This window comes from Mustelus asterias, chromosome 12 (assembly GCF_964213995.1).
Source record: "Mustelus asterias chromosome 12, sMusAst1.hap1.1, whole genome shotgun sequence".
Lineage (NCBI taxonomy): Eukaryota > Metazoa > Chordata > Chondrichthyes > Carcharhiniformes > Triakidae > Mustelus > Mustelus asterias.
In genome coordinates, this window is record NC_135812.1 from 103,004,297 (window position 1) to 103,021,832 (window position 17,536).

General features: G+C 45.3%; 1 protein-coding gene across 6 annotated transcripts in view; it reads right to left on the reverse strand.

Moving 5' to 3' along the window:
- polg2 (polymerase (DNA directed), gamma 2, accessory subunit) overlaps positions 1 to 17,536 on the reverse strand; it is a 69,781-nt gene that overhangs the window by 38,431 nt on the left and 13,814 nt on the right. For 5 of the 6 annotated variants that reach the window (XM_078225772.1, XM_078225773.1, XM_078225771.1 and 2 more), the window contains exon 3: positions 1,517 to 1,646. In XM_078225772.1, coding sequence (XP_078081898.1) covers positions 1,517 to 1,646 — 130 coding nt within the window. The remainder of the gene's footprint in view (positions 1 to 1,516; positions 1,647 to 17,536) is intronic. The other variant, XM_078225774.1, reaches the window with a different exon arrangement.

The following is a 17,536-nucleotide window of genomic DNA, read 5'->3' on the forward strand; positions in this document are numbered from 1 at the left end:
CGAAGATGATTGATGAGGGTAGGGCAGTAGATGTTGTCTACATGGACTTCAGTAAGGCCTTTGACAAGGTCCCTCATGGCAGACTGGTACTGAAGGTGAAGTCGCATGGGATCAGAGGTGAGCTGGCAAGGTGGATACAAAACTGGCTCGGTCAAAGAAGACAGAGGGTAGCAGTGGAAGGGTGCGTTTCTGAATGGAGGGCTGTGACAAGTGATCCTCAGGGATCAGTGCTGGGACCTTTGCTGTTTGTAATATATATATATATATTAAATGATTTGGAGGAAAATGTACCTGGTTTGATTAGTAAGTTTGCAGACGACACAAAGGTTGGTGGATTTGCAGATAGTGATGAGGACCATCAGAGGATACAGCAGGACATAGATCGGTTGGAGATTTGGGCGGAGAGATGGCAGATGGAATTCAATCTGGACAAATGTAAGGTAATGCATTTTGGAAGGTCTAATACAGATAGGAAATATACAGTAAATGGCAGAACCCTTAAGAGTATTGATAGGCAAAGGGACCTGGGTGTACAGGTACATAGGTCACTGAAAGTGGCAATGCAGGTCGAGAAGGTAGTCAAGGAGGCATACGGCACGCTTGCCTTCATCGGCCGGGGCACTGAGTTTAAAAATTGGCAAGTCATGTTGCACCTTTATAGAACCTTATAGAATATAGTATTCAATTCTGGTCGCCACACTACCAGAAAGATGTGGAGGCTTTGTAGCGGGTACAGAAAAGATTCTCAGGATGTTGCCTGGTATGGAGGACATTAGCTATGAGGAGAGGTTGGAAAAAATTGGTTTGTTCTCACTGGAACGACAGAGGTTGAGGGGCAACCTGATAGAAGTCTACAAGATTATGAGAGGCATGGACAGAGTGGATAGTCAGAAGCTTTTTCCCAGGATGGAAGAGTCAATTACTTGGGGGCACAGGTTTAAGGTGCAAGGAGCAAGGTTTAAAGGAGATATCCGAGGCAGATGTTTCACACAGAGGGTGGTGGATGCCTGGAACCCGTTGCCGGGGTAGATAGTGGAAGCGGACACGGTAGTGACTTTTAAGGGGAGTCTGGACAAATACATGAATAGGATGGGAATAGAGAGATATGGTCCCCGGAAGGGTAGGGGGTTTTAGTTAAGTCGAGCAGCATGGTCAGTGCAGGCTTGGAGGGCTGAAGGGCCTGTTGCTGTGCTGTAATTTTCTTTGCTCTTCTCTTTGTCCCCTTTTTGCCCTCCTGATTTCTCTTTTAACTCTACTCCTCCACCCTCTATACTCTTCAAGGGATTCACTTGATCCCAACTGCATGTCATGTGCCTCCTTCTTCTTCTTGGCCAGGGCCTCAATATCCCGAGTCGTCCAGAGTTCCCTACTTCTGTCAGCCTTGCCCTTCACTCTAAGAGGAATGTGCTTACCCTGAACCCTGGTTTTATGCCTGTGATGAAATAATGGCATTTTCCAGTTTATTAATTACTCACTGAACTCACAAATTTAATGCATCTCAAATGGAGTCTCTCACCTTACCGCATTGCATACTGTTGGGTGTTTACCAGTAGGAAAGGGCTGATAACACACCCCGATCTCAGCCAAACCAAAAGGTAACTTCCTGTTCACAAGGCTCAAAGACTTCACGTACTCTTGAATAGCTCCTGTAGAAGATCATAAGAAACAGGTGTGCGTTTCAGACTTCAAAAAATGCCATATTATCTATGATAAAATCCTAGAGATAAAACCTCTTAAATCATGACCAGCTTTAATTTTGATACTTGCCTTTCAGACAAGAAAGAAGTTAACTACATTTTCTGCACAGATATCCCAATACTCATCCAACAACTTTCTTAACCCAAATCAACTGCTAACCTCCCCCAAAGCACAAACATGCATCCCAAATTCTTTTTTGCCACTTATATGCCTGGTTCTCCTACATCCCTTGGATGTATACTCATGTTTTCACCCTTTCCAGATTACATAGATGCATTCAAGGATAAACTAGATAAGCACAGAAAAGAATAGAAGTATGTGTTGATAGGATTAGGTTAAGATTGGGAAGAGGCTTGTGTGAACTTACACACCAGTATGGGCCCGTGATATCAACGGCCTATTTCCGTAACTATGTTCTCCATAGCGGCACGGTGGCACAGTGGTTAGCGCTGCTGCATCATAGCACCAGGGACCCGTGTTCAATTCCAACCTCGGGTCAGTCCGTGTGGAGTTTGCACATTCTCCCCGTGTCTGCATAGATTTCCTCCGGGTGCTCTAGTTTCCTCTCACAGTGCAGGTTAGGTTGATTGGCCATGCTAAATTGACCCTAGTGTCAGGGGATTAGCAAGGTAAATATGTGGGGTTATGGGAATAGGGCCTGGGTGGGATTGTGGTTGAGGCTGAATGGCCTCCTTCTGCACTATAGGCATTCTATGATTCTATAGTTCACCCATGGGCATTTCTAGCATGGGGAAAGCAAACGGTAGAGGGAACCCAGCTCAGGTTTTCCAAACCTGTGACCAATTGTGGCACATCTATATTTGCCATGACTGAAAAAAGCCAACTCAACACAGGCAAGTGTTAATGGTTAAGTTAAGATTGAGCTAAAGACTTTCTTGGTCTATAAGGGTCAGAAACATCACAAAATGCCAGTCTTTAGTCAACTTTATTTGCTTCACGAGACATTGTGAAATGACAGAAGCTACTGAATACTGCAAAAGGCTATGGACGCTGACAACATCAAACAAAGAAAAGTACAGCAAAGGAACAGGCCTTTCAGCCCTCCGGGCCTGTGACTGAAAAAACCTTCTGTTCTAACTCGGTCCGTATCCCTCAATTTCCTCCCTATTCACGTACGCGTCTAGGGGCCTCTTAAATGTTGCTAATGTGTCTGCTTCCACCACATCCTCTGGCAGCGCGTTCCAGGCACCCACCACTCTCTACATGAAAAACCTCCCCCACACATCTCTCTTAAACTTTCCCCCTCTCACTTTGAACCTGTGTCCCTTTGTAATTAACACTTCCACGCTTGGAAAAGGCCTGACTATCCACCGTCTATGCCTCTCAATTTTGTAGAGTCTATCAGGTCTCCCCTCAGCCTCCGTCTTTCCAGTGAAAACAATCCTAGTTGATCCAACCTCTCCTCATAGTCAACACTCTCTAGACCAGGCAATATCCTGATGAACCTTCTTTGCACTCTCTTCAAAGCTCCACGTCCTTCTGATAGTGTGGGGACCAGAACTGCATGCAATACTCCAAATTTGGCCTAATCAAGATTTTATATAGCTGCAACAATTTCCCAAATCCTGTACTCAATGCCCCAGCTGATGAAGGCAAGCATGCCATATGCCTTCTTAATCACTTTGGCCACCTGTGTTGCCATTTTTAGGAACTGTGGACCTGCACACCCAGATCCCTCTATATGTTAATATTCCTAAGGATTCTGCCATTTACAATATAACTCAGACCTAAATTTGATCTCCAAAATGCATCACCTTGCATTTGTCAGGTTTAAACTCTATCTGCCATTTCTGTGCCCAAGTCTCCAATCTGCTTCCTGTTGTATCCTCTGACAATCTTCGGCACTAATCAGCAACTCCGCCAATCTTTGTGTCATCTGCAAACTTAATCAGACCACCCACATTTCCCTTTGGATTATTTATATATACTACAAACAACAGAGGTCCTAGCCCTTGTGGAACACCACTAGCTACAGATCTCCATTCTGAAAAACACTCTTCCACCGCTACTCTGTCTTTAACCAAGCCAGTTCTGTACCATCTAGCCAGCCCACCCGAATCCCATGTGATTTTACTTTTTGTATCAGTCTGCCATGTGGGACCTTGTCAAATGCCTTACTAAAGTCCATATAAACTACATCCACAGACCTTCCCTCACCAATTTTCTTTGTCACTCTTCAACAAACTCAATCAAGTTGGTGAGACATGAGACAAAACTATGCTGCCTGACATTAACTAGTCCATTTTCATTCAAATGTGCATATATCCCGTCCCTCAACATCTTCTCCAAAAGCTTCCCCTCCACAGACATCAGGCTCACCGACCTATAATTTGCAGGATTATCCCTGCTTCCTTTCTTAAACAAAGGAACAACATTGGCTATTCTTCAGTCCTGTGGTCAAAGAGGATGTGAAGATGTCTGTTAAGGCCCCAGCTATTTCTCCCCTTGCCTCCCGCAGTAAACTGGGACAGATCCATCCAGTCCCAGGGACTTGTCTACGTTAATGCAATTTCAGATACTCAACACTTCCTCCTTTGATATACTGACGTTCTCTACAGCGTTCACATACCTATCCCTGACCTCAACATCCATCATGTCATTCTCCTTGGTGAATATCGATACAAAGTACAAAGGATTTCATTCACTTCTTGCGGTTCCATGCATAACTTCCCTCCATTGTCCTCATGCTACCCTCTTGCTCCTAATATATGCATAAAAAGCCTCGAGATTCTCCTTGACCCTGTTTGCTAATTTCATGGCCCCTTTTAGCCCTCCTAATGTCACGTTTAAGTTCCTTCCTACTTTCACTGTAATCCTCAAGGACTTCATCAGTTTTTAGATGCCTAGACCTATCGTATGCTTCCCTTTACCTTTTGACTGAGTTTACAATTTCCAATGCCTTCCATGGTTCCTGAATCGTGCCATTTCTATCCTTCATTTTTGTGGGGACATGCCTGTCCTGCACTTCAATCAACTGGCCTTTAAAAGCTCGCACATGCCAGATGTGGATTTGTCCTCATTGAAGACTTGTGCTCCAGAACTAGCCGCACCCATAACCAAGCTGTTTCAGTATAGCAACAAAATTAACATCTACCCGACAATATGAAAAATTGTCCAGCTAGGTCCTGTCCACAAAAAGGACAAATTCTACCCAGTCAATTACTGCCCCAGTCTACACTCGTTGTCAGCAAAGTGATGAAAGTGTCACTGGCAGTGCTGTCCCAACACTTATTCAGCAATAACCTGCTCACTGGTGTTCAGTTTGAGCTCCATCAGGGTGACCTAGCTTTGCAGCCTTGACCCAAACATGTAGAAAAGAGCTGAACTAATTGAAATTGGGGAAAAACTCCCAAAAGGAGCACAAATGAAGATGTTTATGGCTGTTGGAGGTCAATCATCACAGTCCAGGGCATCACTGTAGTTATTCCTCAGAGTAGTGTCCTAAACCCAAACATTTTCAGCTGCTTTGTTAATTACCTCTTTCATAAGGTTACAAGTGGGGATGTTTCTCTGATAATTCAACAATGTTCAGTACAAGTCTTTGGACACTGAATCAGTCACTGTCTATATGCAGCCAGACCTGGACAACATTCAGGCTTGAGCTGCTAAGTGGCAGGCAACTTCCATGCTTCACAAGCGTCAGACAATGGCCATCTCCAACAAGACAGAAACTATTTCCCTTTAACATCCAATGGCATTATCTCTGCTGGACTCCTAGCAACTTTCTGGAGGTTACCACTGATCAGAAACAGAACGAAACAGCCAGTCAGAGACTGGGAATTCTGCAGTGAGTAACTCACATTGTGATGACACTGTGCCTTTAAGAAATGTATTCAAGCTATGTTCTTGTGCAGGATCTGATGTAGCAGTTCTATGCACTCGGAGCCATTCGGTCTATAATCGGCATCTTGTATTATTGCTGCAGTAACTTAATTGCTTCTAACTGCTAGAATGTTTGTTTCAATCTGAACTAATTCTTGGTCTCCCCCTGGAATTTTGCAGACTGGGGCTTGATTGGGATTATTGACAGGTATGGTTATGTGACGGGTGAAGTTAGGCTTACACAGAATATTCAAGCTTGGATGCTGCTTTTGAGTTGAGAGAGCGCAGTGCCTCTCGTCTTCTCTCTAAACTCTGGAGACTGGGAACTGCAAGAGATGAGGGTTACTTCTCTGAAGTTCTGCCATTTTGAGGATATATTCTTCCCTGGAAACTGTCTGGATCTCTGTACATTAATGTTAATAGACTAGAAAGCTAGCACCACGTAAGCATACTTGCTTTTTGTGCTAATTAATTCTGAAGAAGGGTGTACATCTATGGGGATGTTGCTTTAAACTGAAACAATAGAGTTAGCTAGCTGTCAAGGATTATATGTTGTCATGTTTAAGTATTTTAATTGGTAAAAGTTATGCTAATTCTGTGTGTTATACTCTAACTGTGTTCTTAAATAAAGTTTGATTTGATAAAAAGCTTCCTAGTGAGTCAATTGCATTATACCTGAAGCAAAACACCTTATGTTCATCCTAATGCCAAAATCAAATGCAAAAGTTGGGGTCTAGGCTAACTGCATACAATACCTAGGAGTTTCTGGTCTGGTCCCTAACAACATTATGTCATCCCAACGTCTCTTCACCATCTACAAAGGTTCAAGGGAGGAGTGCGATGGAAGGAGGACATGGACCATGCACAGGTCCGTTGACCTCGGGCAGAATTTTCCAGTCAAGGGGCGACGCTGCCGGAAAATCCTGCCCCCTGCCATCACTGTAAACATTTATTCCCTCCACCACCAATGCACATTGGCAGCAGTGTGTACCAATGTACAAGAAACACTGAAGCAATTCACCAAGACTCTTTCTACAGCATCTTCCAAACTGGTGACCTCTACCATCTAAAAAGACAAGGCAACAGATGCACGAGAACCTTCACCTGCCAATACTCCTCCAAGGCACACATCACCCTGACTGGGGACTACATTGCCAATCCTTCACTGTTGTCAGGACAAATCTTGGAACTCCCTCCAACAGCATGGTGAGTATACTTGCAACAGATGGACTGCAATGGCAAGGCGCAGCTCACACCACCTTCTGAAGGGCAGTTAGGAATGGATCACAAATGTTGGCTTTGCAAGCGACATTTATATCCCATACAAAAATAAAGTGGTGACTTTACCTTAGACAGAGGCAAGCTCAACTTTCTCCCTCATTCTCATGGTGTTAAAGATTCAGCACATCTCCTAAACTCATCTTCCCTTAACTTTCAGATTTTCTGAAGATTAATCATCCCATTATCTTGACTTCCTGATTTATCTAATTTTCTATTCTACTCTTTGCTCAAAATTGTTTCTCAAAATTAAAAAATGAACAAAGAACCGTACAGCACAGGAAACAGGCCCTTCGGCCCTCTAAGCCTGTGCCGCTCCTTGGTCCAACTAGACCAATCGTTTGTATCCCTCCATTCCCAGGCTGCTCATGTGACTGTCCAGGTAAGTCTTAAACGATGTCAGCGTGTCTGCCTCCACCACCCTACTTGGCAGCGCATTCCAGGCCCCCACCACCCTCTGTGTAAAAAACGTCCCTCTAATATCTGAGTTATACTTCGCCCCTCTCACCTTGAGCCCATGACCCCTCGTGATCGTCACTTCTGATCTGGGAAAAAGCTTCCCACTGTTCACTCTATCTATCCCCTTCATAATCTTGTACACCTCTATTAGATCTCTCCTCATTCTCTGTCTTTCCAGGGAGAACAACCCCAGTCTACCCAATCTCTCCTCATAGCTAAGACCCTCCATACCAGGCAACATCCTGGTAAACCTTCTCTGCACTCTCTCCAACGCCTCCACGTCCTACTGGTAGTGCGGCGACCAGAACTGGACGCAGTACTCCAAATGTGGCCTAACCAGCGGTCTATACAGCTGCATCATCAGACTCCAGCTTTTATACTCTATACCCCGCCCTATAAAGGCAAGCATACCATATGCCTTCTTCACCACCTTCCCCACCTGTGCTGCCACCTTCAAGGATTTGTGGACTTGCACACCTAGGTCCCTCTGTGTTTCTATACTCTTGATGGCTCTGCCATTTATTGTATAACTCCTCCCTACATTATTTCTTCCAAAATGCATCACTTCGCATTTATCTGGATTAAATTCCATCTGCCACCTCTCCGCCCAATTTTCCAGCCTATCTATTTCCTGCTGTATTGCCCGACAATGCTCATCGCTATCCGCAAGTCCAGCTATCTTCGTGTCATCCGCAAACTTGCTGATTACACCAGTTACACTTTCTTCCAAATCATTTATATATATCACAAATAGCAGAGGTCCCAGTACAAAGCCCTGCGGAACACCACTGGTCACAGACCTCCAGCCGGAAAAAGACCCTTCGACCGCTACCCTCTGTCTCCTATGGCAAAGCCAGTTCTCCACCCATCTAGCCACTTCTCCTTGTATCCCACGAGCCTTAACCTTCTTAACCAACCTGCCATGTGGGACCTTGTCAAATGCCTTACTGAAATCCATATAGACGACATCCACGGCCCTTCCTTCGTCAACCTTTTCAGTCACTTTCTCAAAAAACTCCACCAAATTTGTAAGGCACGACCTCCCTCTTACAAAACCATGCTGTCTGTCACTAATGAGATTGTTCCGTTCTAAATGCACGTACATCCAGTCTCTAAGAATCCTCTCCAACAACTTCCCTACCACGGACGTCAAGCTCACCGGCCTATAATTTCCCGGGTTATTCCTGCTACCCTTCTTAAACAACGGGACTACATTCGCTATCCTCCATGAGTTTGTAATGTGAATGCACAGTCCCATATCAAAATTTTGAAAATAAATATATTGATGTCGCTGAGGATGGAGATAAATGCCTCACTACTGCCATCAGCTGGTACTGTAAGGCATATGTCTTTTATTATTTTTCATTCTTTCTCCTTCCATTTCCTTCCTAATAGCATAACTAATATCTGGAGCTTAGCATTGAGGAAATTCTCACATCCTAATACATTCAGAGTACATAGTTGGGATGAAATTAAATAATTGGAAACTATTTTGTAGTGCAGAAAATAAAGATTCTTTCACTTTTGGAATCTAGATTCAAATTCAGGCCACACTCATGAATCTTACTTCTTGTTGGGGGTTGAAAGTTAATCAAATTAAATTCGCCTTTATTAATCAGTAAAACAACAGAGTGGCTGTAAACACAGAAGAGGACATGAACAATGGGTATGATTCCACTCTCCAGATGCTTATCAACTGGAATGCAAGGGGCACAGGTTACAATGAAAAACCATGGGTGATTGTTACAGAATCATTTAGTTCTGAGGTACCTCTAGGGTTATCATTCTGATGGTCTGTCTACGCACGTAATACGATCCTTGCAGCGAACTAACAATGTTTAGGAAGTATAAATTTGCAAGACTAAGTGAGGTGGTTGGAGATGAGAAAAAAATCAGATTACAACCTTTCGTGCCAGTACAGAGCGAGACTGCGGATAGTTGGGAACCTGTCTCGGGGGCAGGGAATTCATATGGTGTTCGTGGAAGTGGAAATGACTCGGGTTGGGAAGCATTTTCCGATCAGGGCCATTGTGATCTCCTGGACTCGTTTCGATCGCCTCAGGGGGTCGGAGAGGAATTTCCCAGATTCTTTTTCCCCATATTGGCCCTGGGGTTTTCACTCTGGGTTTTCGCCTCTCCCTGGTGATCACATGGTCTGGAATGGGGGGGTGGGGGTGAGTTAATAGGTTGTGATGAACAAAGCATCGTAGCTGTGAGGGACAGCTCGGTGGATAGGATATTGGTATGTAGATAGGCTGGAAAATTGGGTGGGGATCCTGGATTCAGGATTCAATCCTGGACCGGGGAGCGGCGCGGGCTTGGAGGGCCGAGGGGCCTGTTCCTGTGCTGTATTGTTCTTTGTTTGTTCTTTGTTCGTACTATAGACTAATCATTTCTATCACACGAATAAAGTCTGTTCCATATACTAAAGTAAGAGTTTTAACAACACCAGGTTAAAGTCCAACAGGTTTATTTGGTAGGAAATGCCATTAGCTTTCGGAGCGCTGCTCCTTTGTCAGATGAAGTAGAAATCTACTCTCAAACAGGGCACAGAGACACAAAATCAAGTTACAGAATACTGGTTAGAATGCAAATCTCTACAGCCAACCAGGTCTTAAAGATACAGATAATGTGAGTGGAGGGAGCATTAAGCACAGGTTAAAGAGATGTGTATTGTCTCCAGACAGGACAACCAGTGAGATTCTGCAAGTCCAGGAGGCAAGCTGTGGGGGTTACTGATAGTGTGACATAAACCCAACATCCCGGTTTAGGCCGTCCTCATGTGTGCGGAACTTGGCTATCAGTTTCTGCTCAGCGACTCTGCGCTGTCGTGTGTCGTAAAGGCCGCCTTGGAGAACGCTTACCCGAAGATCAGAGGCTGAATGCCCGTGACCGCTGAAGTGCTCCCCCACAGGACGAGAACAGTCTTGCCTGGTGATTGTCGAGCGGTGTTCAATCATCCGTTGTTGTAGCGTCTGCATGGTTTCCCCAATGTACCATGCCTCGGGACATCCTTTCCTGCAGCGTATCAGGTAGACAACATTGGCCGAGTTGCAAGAGTAGGTACCATGTACCTGGTAGATGGTGTTCTCACGCGAGATGATGGCATCCGTGTCGATGATCCGGCAAGTCTTGCAGAGGTTGCTGTGGCAGGGTTGTGTGGTGTCGTGGTCACTGTTCTCCTGAAGGCTGGGTAGTTTGCTGCGGACAATGGTCTGTTTGAGGTTGTGCGGTTGTCTGAAGGCAAGAAGTGGGGGTGTGGGGATGGCCTTGGCGAGATGTTCGTCTTCATCAATGACATGTTGAAGGCTCCGGAGGAGATGCCGTAGCTTCTCCGCTCCGGGGAAGTACTGGACGACGAAGGGTACTCTGTCCACCGTGTCCATTTTCTGAGGAGGTCAGTGCGGTTTTTCGCTGTGGCGCGTCGGAACTGTCGATCAATGAGTCGAGCGCCATATCCTGTTCTTATGAGGGCATCTTTCAGCGTCTGGAGGTGTCTGTTGCGATCCTCCTCTTCCGAGCAGATCCTGTGTATACGGAGGGCTTGTCCGTAGGGGATGGCTTCTTTAACGTGTTTAGGGTGGAAGCTGGAGAAATGGAGCATCGTGAGGTTATCCGTGGGCTTGCGGTACAGTGAGGTGCTGAGGTGACTGTCCTTAATGGAGATGCGTGTGTCCAAGAATGCAACCGATTCCGGAGAGTAGTCCATGGTGTGTCTGATGGTGGGATGGAACTTGATGATGTCATCATATAGTTGTTTCAGTGATTGTTCACCATGACTCCAAAGGAAGAAAATGTCATCGATGTATCTAGTGTATAGCATCGGTTGAAGGTCCTGTGCGGTGAAGAAGTCTTGTTCGAACCTGTGCATGAAGATGTTGGCATACTGAGGTGCAGATTTGGTCCCCATGGCTGTTCCGTGTGTCTGGATGAAGAACTGGTTGTTGAAGGTGAAGACATTGTGGTCCAGGATGAAGCGGATGAGTTGTAAAATTGCATCTGGAAACTGGCAGTTGTCGGCGTTGAGTACTGGTGATTGTCGAGCGGTGTTCAATGGCAATGCCATCATCGTGGGGGATGCTGGTGTAGAGTGCCGAGACATCCATTGTGACAAGGAGTGCTCCTGGTTCAACTGCTCCATGTGCGTTGAGTTTCTGTAGGAAGTCCGTAGTGTCGTGACAAAAGCTGGGGGTTCTTTGTACAATGGGTTTCAGGATGCCCTCGACATAGCCGGAGAGGTTCTCGCACAGGGTCCCATTGCCCGATACGAATGGACGGCCGGGTGTGTTTGCCTTGTGTATCTTCGGGAGGCAGTAGAGATCTCCAACACAGGGAGTACGTGGGATGAGCGCACGGAGGGTGCTTTGAAGGTCCGGATCAAAGGTCTTGATCAGAGTGTTGAGTTGACGGGTGTGTTCTTTGGTCGGATCTGTGGGTAACTGTCTGTCGTGTTCCTCGTTGTTCAGTTGGACCACAATGTCTTCACCTTCAACAACCAGTTCTTCATCCAGACACACGGAACAGCCATGGGGACCAAATTCGCACCTCAATATGCCAACATCTTCATGCACAGGTTCGAACAAGACTTCTTCACCACACAGGACCTTCAACCGATGCTATACACTAGATACATCGATGACATTTTCTTCCTTTGGACTCATGGTGAACAATCACTGAAACAACTATATGATGACATCAACAAGTTCCATCCCACCATCAGACTCACCATGGACTACTCTCCGGAATCGGTTGCATTCTTGGACACACGCATCTCCATTAAGGACAGTCATCTCAGCACCTCACTGTACCGCAAGCCCACGGATAACCTCACGATGCTCCACTTCTCCAGCTTCCACCCTAAACAAGTTAAAGAAGCCATCCCCTACGGACAAGCCCTCCGTATACTCAGGATCTGCTCGGATGAGGAGGATCGCAACAGACACCTCCAGACGCTGAAAGATGCCCTCATAAGAACAGGATATGGCGCTCGACTCATCGATCAACAGTTCCGACGCGCCACAGCGAAAAACCGCACCAACCTCCTCAGAAGACAAACACGGGACACGGCGGACAGAGTACCCTTCGTCATCCAGTACTTCCCTGGAGCGGAGAAGCTACGGCATCTCCTCCGGAGCCTTCAACTGTAATTGATGAAGACGAACATCTCGCCAAGGCCATCCCCACACCCCCACTTCTTGCCTTCAAACAACCACGCAACCTCAAACAGAGCATTGTCTGCAGCAAACTACCCAGCCTTCAGGAGAACAGTGACCACGACACCACACAACCCTGCCACAGCAACCTCTGCAAGACTTGCGGATCATCGACACGGATGCCATCATCTCACATGAGAACACCATCTACCAGGTACACGGTACCTACTCTTGCAACTCGGCCAACATTGTCTACCTGATACGCTGCAGGAAAGGATGTCCCGAGGCATGGTACATTGGGGAAACCATGCAGGCGCTACGACAACGGATGAATGAACACCGCTCGACAATCACCAGGCAAGACTGTTCACTTCCTGTGGGGGAGCACTTCAGCGGTCACGGGCATTCAGCCTCTGATCTTCGGGTATGCGTTCTCCAAGGCGGCCTTCACGAAAGCGCAGAGTCGCTGAGCAGAAACTGATAGCCAAGTTCCGCACACATGAGGACGGCCTAAACCAGGATGTTGGGTTTATGTCACACTATCAGTAACCCCCACAGCTTGCCTCCTGGACTTGCAGAATCTCACTGGCTGTCCTGTCTGGAGACAATACACATCTCTTTAATCTGTGCTTAATGCTCCCTCCACTCACATTGTCTGTATCTTTAAGACCTGGTTGGCTGTAGAGATTCGCATTCTAATCAGTATTCTGTAACTTGATTTTGTGTCTCTGTGCCCTGTTTGAGAGCAGATTTCCACTCCATCTGATGAAGGAGCAGCGCTCCGAAAGCTAATGGCATTTGCTACCAAATAAACCTGTTGGACTTTAACCTGGTGTTGTTAAAACTCTTACTGCATTTACCCCAGTCCAACGCCGGCATCTCCACACCATATACTAAACGCTTGCTTACACAAAACACTTTAAAGAAGCAAAGGGAAGAGATTGACTATTATTTCTTTACTGCACTGTCATTTTTTAAAAATTCACAGATGGGTTTATCTACAACGTTTATGTGGGAAATTTATTTACAAAGTAAATTTTAGGAAGGATAGCTAGTTGCCTTGTACGCACAAATTAATATCATTCTTAATATTGGTCAAATCAGGATTCTGAGAAATCCATGTTGTAGAACTCTGAATGGCCCTATATAAAATGCATACACTCTTCTTCCATTGAGATACAACTCACTTACCCCAGATCAAACATTGTAGGCATGGATAAGAGAAATGGACACTGCCGCCAACTGCAGGCAGGCATTACTGGAGTGCATTCCAGTACAGCCTACCCGCACAGAACGTTGGTAAGTTTTCCTCTGTTTCTCCAACAGGTCAATTATATATTTTTTGGGAATTGTCTTGCATCGTTTTAGAATGGAGTGTAAAGAATCCAAACTTCTAGTGATGTCCACTCAGGAAACAAAATGGTCTCAATAAAGAGAGACATGCCTCCTTCAGTATGAAACCTACCATAGGGAGTCAATTACAATCTTTTGTCACACATCACTTTGAATCCACCTTCAAAGTACGATAACCAAGACAATAAATCAAATAAAAATAAATATAAAAGTAAATTACTGTGGATGGTGGAATCTGAAACAACAACAGAAAATGCTGGAAAACCTCAGCAGGTGTAACAGCATCTGTGGAAAGAGAACAAGGCTAATGTTTCACGTCTAGTAGACCCTTCATCAAATAAAAATAAACATTCTTGGGGAAACTTCCAGATGCTCCTTAATTTCAGCACAACATTTTCATAATATTAATTGATTAGATAATAGACAAGTTCTCATTAAGCAAACAGCAGATACGAGTTGCGTACAGTGAAAATGATTTAAAAAGCCATGTTGTTTTAAATCACACAGTTGAATTTGGGAACCAAAAGGTTAGCACTACAATTCTGAGAAAATTAAACAAAACTGTCAGCGATAAGACAAACAAAAACAGTTGTATAGTTGCTAACTATCTGTGCCAAGCAAAAAAGAACAACAGGCCTGCCAGGGTCACTGGATAAATGTGTCAATGCGTCTAGCCTGTAAGTGACCCCATGGAAGGCTATTTTTAATCTTGTTTATTGCCTTGGTTATAGCAATGAGACCGTGGTAAAAAAGGGAGCTGAACAGCGTAGCAGCAGCTGGACGTTTCATTCATAAATTAAAACGGTGAGTACCAGATGTAAATGCCCCAAGTGGACAAGACTAGGTCTGCCAGGGAGACTCTGTTCTAGACTTTTGTCTGATCTCAACATGGGCAAAAAGAGCTGCATTTCAGAGATGAGATGTGAGTGATTGACCTTGGCATCAAGGAGTCTAGCAAAATTAATCAATGGAAATTGGAGGAAACTCTCCCATGGTTGGAAACTTTCAAGGAAAATGATTTCAGTTGAAAACAATCATCACAGCCCCAGAACACAGAGGGAGTTCCTCAGGATAGTGTCTTAGGGCCAATCATCGTCAGCTACTTGGGCGGCACAGTGGTTAGCACCACTGCCTCACAGCGCCAGGGACCCGGGTTCAATTCCAGCCTCATGTCACTATCTGTGTAGAGTTTGCACATTTCTCCCCGTGTTTGCGTGGATTTCCTCCAGGTGCTCCAGTTTCCTCGCACAGTCCATAGATGTGCAGGTTAGGTTGATTAGCCATGCTAAATTGACCATAGTGTCAGGGGATTAGCAGGGTAAATATGTGGGGTTACGGGAATAGGGCCTGGGTGGGATTGTGGTCAATGGGCCGAATGGTTTCCTTCTGCACTGTGGGAATTCTATGATATTTCATTATTGACCTTTCTTCCGTCATGAGGTCAGGACATGCTCACTTGTTGATTTTACAATGTTCAGTACCATTCACAACTCCGCAGATACTGCCACAAAGAATTCAGTAATATTCATGCCACAAAGTGCCACGCAATGGCCATCGTCAAGAGTATCTCGCCATCTCCACTTCTGTGCTAAGGCAACAACCATTGCTGAATTCTGAACCATCAACATCCATGAGGATTACCAGTGATCAGAAACTTATCTGGGCCAGCACAAATACAAATATATAAATAGGTAAAAGCAAATTACTGCGGATGCTGGAATCTGAAACTAGAAGAGAAAATGCTGGACAATCCCAGCAGGTCTGGCAGCATCTGTGAGAGAAAAGAGCTGATGTTTTGAGTCCAGATGATCCCTTTGTCAAAGCTAAAAGGCATAGAAAGTGGGAGATATTTATACTGTCAGGTGAGGGAATGAAAGATGAGTCATAGCCACAGAAACAAGGGGAAAGGCTGCTAATGGCAGTCCATAGAGAGAATGGAAGATGTGAATGGCCAAACGGCAGAGAAGCTGAAATCAGAGGGTTAGCTGTGATAGATGAAGGTGTGGGGAAGGGGGAAGATGGGTGGGAGAGAGGTAAAATTGAAAAAAAAGGAAAGAGGAAATAAAGGGGGAGAAAAGGTAAGGGAAGGGGGGATAAAATAGGTGGAAAGAGTGGGGAGGAAGAAAAATAAATTTTCATTTCATTTTTAACTGTTCTCTACCTTTTATTTCTTTATTGACTTTATTTTTCTTTCCCTCCCCTATTTTAGCCCCCCTTTCTTTACCAAATTGGCAAATGGATAATCATAGAAATCATAGAAACCCTACAGTGCAGAAGGAGGCCATTCGGCCCATCGAGTCTGCACCGACCACAATCCCACCCAGGCCCTACCCCCACATATTTTACCCGCTAATCCCTCTAACCTATGCATCTCAGGACTCTAAGGGGCAATTTTTAACCTGGCCAATCAACCTAACCCGCACATCTTTGGACTGTGGGAGGAAACCGGAGCACCCGGAGGAAACCCACGCAGACACGATGAGAATGTGCAAACTCCACACAGACAGTGACCCGAGCCGGGAATCAAACCCAGGACCCTGGAGCTGTGAAGCAGCAGTGCTAACCACTGTGCTACCGTGCCGCCCTATAATAATGTGGCAAAATGTGAAGTTACTTTGGTAGGAAGGATAGAAAATCAAAGCGATCATAGAAAGCTGTGGTACAGAGGGATCTAGGTGTCCTCATACAAAGAATGCAAAAAGTTAGACTGTGGGTTCAGCAGGTAATTAGGAAGACAAATTGAATGCTGGTTTCTGTTGCTAGGGATGGAGTACAAAAATGGATAAGTCATGCTACAACTGTACAGAGCATTGGTGAAACCATAGCTACTGCAAAGAAATTATGGCCTCCTTATTCAAATAGAAATAGCGGAAGCGGTTCAGAGAAGATACACTGGTATGATTCCTGGGATGAAAGGTTGTCTTATGAGGAAAAGTTGGGCTTATAACTATCAAAGTTAAAAAGAACGAAGGTGCTTCATTGAATCAGAGAATCCCTACAGTGCCATTCAGCCCATCAAGTCTGCATCGACTCTGACAGAGCATCTTATCCAGGCCCGCCACCTGCCCTATCCCCACAACCCCACATGTATCCTGCTAATCCCCGTAACCCACACATACTTGGACACTAAAAGGCAATTTAGCATGGTCAATCCACCTAACCTGCACATTTTTGGACTGTGGGAAGAAACCAGAGCACCCAGAGGAAACCCACGCAGACACAAGGAGAACATTCAAACTTCACACGAGCAGTCAACCAAGGCCGGAATTGAGCCTGGGTCACTGTGCCACACAGGCTCAGATAAATGCTGAGTGCGCCTTTTCCCTGGTGAGGGAATCTAGAACTAGGTGGCATAGCTTTAAAATAAGGGACACCCATTTAAGATGGAGGTCAGGAGGAATTTCTTCTCTCAGACGGTTGCAAATCTTTGGAATTGGCTGCCCCAGTGAGCTTCTGGAGGCTGAGTCTTTAAATATATTCAAGGCTGAATTGCAAGGAAGTCAACAGTTAATAGGGAACAGGCAAGAAAGTCGAGGGACATAAAAATCAGATCAGGATTCAAGAGGCGTATGTCCTTCTGCCATCTTTTATGTTTTTAGAAATACTGTGGCTACAAGAGCAGGTCAGAGGCTGGGAATTCTACAGAGGGCAACACACCTTGTGACTACTCAAAGCCTGTCCACCATCTGCAAGTCAGGAATGCAAAGGGAAATTCTCCACTTGCCTGCATGAGTGCAGCTTCAACACTCAGG